Source organism: Lichenostomus cassidix, chromosome 29 (assembly GCF_008360975.1).
Source record: "Lichenostomus cassidix isolate B80296 chromosome 29, HeHo_3.0, whole genome shotgun sequence".
NCBI lineage: Eukaryota > Metazoa > Chordata > Aves > Passeriformes > Meliphagidae > Lichenostomus > Lichenostomus cassidix.
In genome coordinates, this window is record NC_139509.1 from 2543768 (window position 1) to 2549554 (window position 5787).

The 5787-nt window shown below is 64.5% G+C and overlaps 1 protein-coding gene across 2 annotated transcripts; it reads right to left on the bottom strand.

Annotated features, from left to right (window-relative positions):
• Positions 1-402: 402 nt before the first annotated feature.
• Positions 403-4838, bottom strand: STAC3 (SH3 and cysteine rich domain 3). 2 transcript variants are annotated; one of them, XM_085040965.1, is made up of 12 exons: positions 4675-4838; positions 3868-3934; positions 3244-3505; positions 2994-3091; positions 2715-2790; positions 2541-2632; positions 2365-2431; positions 2094-2143; positions 1880-1974; positions 1580-1631; positions 1313-1450; positions 403-1058 (listed from the first exon to the last, which is right to left on the bottom strand). In XM_085040965.1, the coding sequence occupies exons 2-12, from the start codon at positions 3931-3933 to the stop codon at positions 960-962; spliced, it is 1095 nt and encodes a 364-aa protein (XP_084897091.1). In that variant the 5' UTR covers position 3934; positions 4675-4838; the 3' UTR covers positions 403-959. The 2 variants fall into 2 exon arrangements, with proteins under 2 accessions (XP_084897091.1, XP_084897093.1); XM_085040967.1 differs by having other exon boundaries at positions 3244-3502; positions 4675-4836.
• Between the last annotated feature and the right edge of the window lie 949 nt (positions 4839-5787).

Sequence of the window (5787 nt, forward strand, 5' to 3'; positions counted from 1 at the left end):
AATGAGGCCACCAGCATCCCCCCAGTGACACCCCCACAATGGGGCCACCGCTACTCTCACAGTGACCAGTGACACCCCCACAATGAGGCCACCTGCACCCCCACAGTGACCAGTGACATCCTCCAAAATGGGGCCACCAGCACCCCCACTGTGACCAGTGACACCCCCCACAAGGAGGCCACCACTACCCACAGTGACCAGTGACCCCTCCATCAGGGGCCACCGGCACCCCCACAGTGACCAGTGACAGCCCCCCCTCCGCCACTCTCCCAGTTGTCACCCCCCAGCGGCAAGCACTAGCACCCCAACAGTGCCCTCCAGTGACCCCCCAAGAGCTCCCCCAGAGCAGAGACCCCCCGCACCCCCACAGTCCCCCCATTAAATCCACACTGGAGAGCGGGGTTGGGCACAGCCATGTATTGCCAAAACCCGGGAGCACCGGGAGCAGCGGGGCAGGACCCCCCCGACCCTCCCCACGGCACCCAGTGTCCCCCCACTCAGTCGGGGGGGCTCCACAGCGAGTTTGGGGTGCCCCCTGCTTGCAGCCAGCGTCTCTGGAGGCACCAAAACCCCCCACGGGGGAACAGCCCCGGAGGCACCTCCTGTCCCCCCATCCTGCCCCGGTCCTGGGGGGGACAACAATCCCCCAGACACCCCCCGGGGATCCCATTGCTGGGGGCAGCAGGAATGGGGGTGCCTGTCCTTGACCCCATACCTGTCCCGCAGCCAGGGCCCCCCATCCCAATCCCGGGGTGCTTCCACTCCCCATCCCGAGGGTCCCTCACCCCATCCTGAGGGTCCCACCATCCCCATCCCTGCCCTGCAGCCGTTCTCTCCGTCCCTGTCCCCATGCCCACCCCGCAGCCATAGTCTCTCCGTCCCAATCCCAGGGGTGACTCTGTCCCCATCCCAGGGGTGTCTCTGTCCCCATCCCGGGGGTCCCCACCCCGCAGCCCCCCTCAGATCTCCTCCAGGAAGTCCACAGGGAACAGCCCCACTTTGCGGCCGGTGAAGACTTTGACGTAACCGTTCACCTCCTCCCCCTTCTGCACCACGATCTGCAGGTGACAGGGGGACAGGTGAGACCCCCGGGACCCCCCAGGGCGGGGAGAACCCCAGATGGGGAGGGGTCGGGGCAGAGCAGGTCTCATCGAGGGGCTGGGGGAGGTTGGAAGGGTGGTGATGTTGGTTGTGGGGCTTGGGTTGGGGCTGGGGGAGGTGGGAAACGGGGTGTGGTGATGTCAGCCATGGGGTGCAGCCTTGGAGTGGGGCTGGGGGGTTCCCGGGTGGCGATGGGGGGGTCGCATCTCACCTGATCCTTCTTGAGTGTGATCTGCCCGATCTCCCGGTTGCCCACGAAGGAACGCGTCACCTTGTGCACCCTCTCGCCTGCCCGCACCCGGATGATGAAATTCGGGGGGAAATACCCGATTTTCTCACCGATCTTCCCCTGGAAGGAGGCAGTGGGGGAGTGCAAGGGGGGGTCAGAGCTAATTCAGGGGTCTCAGATCCCCCCTTGCCACACTGGGTTTGGGTGTCACCCCTCGGAGTGCCACCTGCTTTCTCAGCCGAGCCTTACCCGCCACCACTCCTCGTTGGAGTCATCGACAACCGTGATCTTCTCCCCTGGCCTGGAAGGGAAGGAAGGGCTCTGTGAGGGGAGAGCAGGACCCCCAGCTGCAGGAAAACCCAAGGAAAACTGCTTTTCCTGCAGAATCAGCTCCTCGAGCCCCGTATCTGGCAAGGGACGCTCAGCCCATGGGCTCAGGGACAGGCAGGTCCTGAACGGAGCAGCTCAGCCTTGGGAAATCCACAGAACTTCATGAAGCCAAACCCCAAAAGCCCTGGGAAAGAGCTCAGGACATGGCTGGGAACTCACGGGAAGTCCAGATCATCCTTCTCCAGGGCTTTGAAACGATAAAGTGCCACGAAATAGTGGGACTGCAGGAACGCCCCTGGCTGCGGCTTCTTGCTCTGGGGGGACACAAGCGGGGTTTGGAGTCCCAGGGGCTGCAGTCAGCCCGGGGATCCCAGCAGGGAGATCCTCACAGCCTCTGCCCACGGTTTTGGGGTGCAGGGTGAGGATGAGGTACCTTGTCATCTGTTGTGCTCTTCTCAGCCTTCTTGTCCCCTTCAGAGGCACCTGGGAATGGGAGGAGGAGGAGGAGGAGGAGGAGGAGGAGGTCACACCTCTCCTGGTTGTGCCTCCCGAAGTTTCCTCAGCCAGCGTGGAGATGCAGCAAGAGCCCCAGGGTGGAGACCTGAACTGGGGACCCTCTTTCTGCGGGGCAAATCCCCAGCACGGCCAGGGGATCCCTCCCTGTCCCACAGGCTGAGCTCCCCAAACCTCAGCCCCGCGCTCACCACCCTCAGCTTTGCTCCCCACCGGCTTCGTGGCTTCTGGCTCCTCGTCCATCATCGCAGCCAAGGGCTGGAAGGCAGAGAGAGCTCTCAGGGGGTGCAGAACGGCAGGGCTGGGGGGTGACAGGGTGCTGGCAGCACACCTGCAGGATTTGGGGAGAGCCCAACCCCACGCTCACGTTTTTCTTGTCGTCCTGCCCCTTCTTGCGCTCCTTGTTGGCCATGATGACTCCTGTCCGCAGCGTCTCGAACACGGGGTCACTCGTGTTTGCTGCGGGGCCACGGGAACGGGGAGGGTCAGGAGGTCAGGGATGGCACACGAGGGGACAGGTGACACCAGCATGGGGACTCACCGAGCTGGTCCTTGACGCCGGCGTACTGCTGGTCGCTGTAGAGGGGGGAGCTGTAGGCCCGGCGGAACCCGGGGGGCTGGGAGGAGGAAGGGGGGGTCAGAGCATCAGGAACCCCCCCAGACCCACAGGCCATCCTGACAGAGCTGGGGGACCCCAAGAGGAGGACGCCGGGGTGCCCCTCAGAGCCAGGAAGTGACAGGGGTGGGTGGCACTCCTGTCCTGCCCGCGGGGGCTGAGGTGGCCACAACCCGAGGGCTGGAGGGACAGAGTGACACTCACGATCTTGCCAAAGCAACGCTGCATCTCCACGTAGGACTGGCAGTGGTGGTGGATGTTGGTTTTGCAGTTCTTGCACCTCAGGCCAAATTTGTTGTTGACTGGCAGCAGTGCGGGGGTGGAAAGGAGAGGGAATGTGACACTGCAGCTGTGAAACGGCTGGGACAGAGCCCCGGGCAGCCTTTGCCCCCAGCCCCAGCCCTGCTCGTGGCCCCCAGCCCTGCCCACGACCCCCAGCCCCCTCAGGACTCACGGACGATCATGCGGGCGCAAACATCGCAGAATTTGGGCTTTTTGAAGTAATGATCTTTGAACTTGTGGGGTTTGTCGTTGACGAGTTTCTCGGGTTCGGGAGGAGGCTCGGGCTCCTCCTCCTCTTCTTCCTCTTCGTCATCCTCATAGATGTAGTAGATGGGTCCCCCCGAGGGGCTGACCAGCTCCCCGTTGGGCTGTGGCTCCGGCGCTGGCTCCTCCTTGGGTTTTCGCTGGAAAAGTTGCTTCAACTTCTGCAGCTGCTGGGGCAGGAGAGGACGGATGGGGCACGGCGGTGTGGGGGAGGCAGGAGGGCAGAGACCCCATGCCTGGATCCTCACCCCATTGCCTTGACCCAGAGGCTCCCTCCACGAGCAGGAGGAGACCCCAGGAATGCTCCTCCCAGTCCCATGAAGTCCCCATGAAAGGGGGAACTGTGGTTCCTGAGCACTTTGCTGACGTGGACACTCCAAACTGGGAAATGCCCACCCAGCACCCTGCTGGATTGGGGTCCCACCAGGCACCCTTGGCCTCCCAAAGCCTCCTGTGGCTGCAGCAGGACGAGGATAGAGAGGTGGCTTTGGATGGCTTCCCCATCCAAACTGCCCCGTGGGCACCCACTTACCCGGCTCTTGGGTTTCCCACCTGAAGCAGGTGAAGCTGCTGGCTCTGGCACTTCCTTTTCCGTCATGCTGCAAGGAGAACAGGCAGAGATGGCGTTGGCTGGGGCAGATCTGGCTGTAAGAGCCCAGCGAGGGCTGAAGTGGTCAGACCCTGTTGGGTGGGCAGTGCCTCCCCTTCCCCTGCCCATCCAACAGCCTGGCAAGGGCTGGTTCTGCCCAGGAGTCACTCCCAGTGCCCATCCCGCAGCCCCTGCCCCAGCCAGGCCCAGCTGTGTCCTGGAGAGCCCCAGGGCCAGGCTGGAGGAGGCCAGTGCCCAGCCCAGAGGGTGGCACATCCGCTGACCCGGGGATGTGGTGCCAAGTGTTGTAAGCCAGCCCTTGGGCCACCTGCACGTGCCCACCTTGGCCTGGACATCTCCATCGCACCACGGACTGCAAACAGTGTCACTCAGCCCCTCAGATGAGCACGTGGGGGACACTGATGGGCACCATCCGGCTGCCACCAGGCCAAGACCTGCTCCTCCATCCCCCAAACCATCCCCACGCCGCCTTGGACAACTCTCCCCTCGGTGCTTCCACCCAGACCTCACTATTTTTGGTGACACCCACCCCGCCAAAGCCCCTCCAGCCCCCGCGGAAACCAGCCAGGAAAACCAACCAGGAAAACCATCAGGAAGCAGCAAAGGGACTGGGGAGCGCTGGGGCGAGTGGCACTGTGACAACGGGGCGCCCCGAGGCCCTGCAGCAGCGGGGGGGCCCAGGGTGGGCACGGCCACGGCGAGGAGGTGCCACACGCGGGGGACACTTACCCTGCGCTTGGAGGTCTCACCCTGCGCTGCAGAATCCCCCGGAGGACAGCCGCTGCCCCGTCGGCTGCAGAGCCCCCAGCCCCCCGTGCCGGCCGCTCGGGGAGGGCGGCAGCCGCCCCTGTCCGGTGGCGAGCGGAGTGACAGGGCAGAGGGGGACGACAGCTGAGCGGTGGCGGGGCTGACGCCGGGAAATTGGAGCCCCAGCGTGCGCCGGGCGGCAGCGGGCGGAGGAGCCGCCGGCTATTTGCGTTGGTGGGTTGCTGGGCGTGCCAGGGGCCCCCCCAGCCTGGCATGGGACGGAGAAGGGACCGGGCACAGCCAGGGCTCCGGGAATCGGGCACAGCGGGGGTTCCAGGAGCTGGGAACACCGAAGGCTCCAGCCGTGGTGTCTGCTGGTGCACTGAAGGCCCCTGAGGCTGGGGGGTCACAGAGGGGCAGCACTGGGGGCTCTCATGGGGTTGAGTGGCTGCTTTGCACCCTCTGGCACCAAATCCTGCTGGTCCAGGGTGGTGAGAGCTCGGATCCACTGCTGCCAGGCCGCCTGTGGGCAGGGACAGGACCTTGCCCTTAAAGGCCACCCAGGTGTCCCTTAGGTCCCTGCCTGGCTGTGGGTGGCAGCGAGGTGGGACTTGGCACAAGCCTGGAGCTGCAGCCTTCCTTTCCTGGCAGCTCTTACCTGTCCGCCTGTACCTGCTCAGGAAGGCTGCGAGCATCCTGCTCCTGCCAAAGGTGCCAGCGAGGCTGTGCCAGCCCAAATCCCATCCCCACCTGCATCTGCCAGCTCCAGGTGACAGCAGGGATGCTTCCTGTCAGGACACACAGCTGGGGATGCTCCACGCCCTCATTCCTGCCCTGGAATTCCACAGCTGGATGGGGCTGGCAGCTTGGACAAGCGGCTGTGAACATCTGTCAGGGAAGTTCAGCCCCAGTCCAAATGCTCTGATCCCAGCCCGGGCTCCCCACTTTGGCACACCCCCTTGGACATGCCAAGCTTGGGGACAGCACCATCCCCCTGCCAGTGTCCTTGCTGTCCCCTCACCCCACTGAGGCAGCACAGAGCTCCCAGCCCTGCCACTGGCAGAGATCAGCAAGTTACGTTCGAGCGACGGACAA

Excerpts from the sequence above, each read along its gene's own strand:
- STAC3 (XM_085040965.1), bottom strand. The coding sequence starts at position 3,933 with ATGACGGAAAAGGAAGTGCCAGAGCCAGCAGCTTCACCTGCTTCAGGT. Across the intron at positions 3,506-3,867 it reads GTGGGAAACCCAAGAGCCGG|CAGCTGCAGAAGTTGAAGCA; the intron begins GTAAGTGGGTGC and ends CTCCTGCCCCAG. Across the intron at positions 1,975-2,093 it reads AGAGCACAACAGATGACAAG|AGCAAGAAGCCGCAGCCAGG; the intron begins GTACCTCATCCT and ends GTGTCCCCCCAG.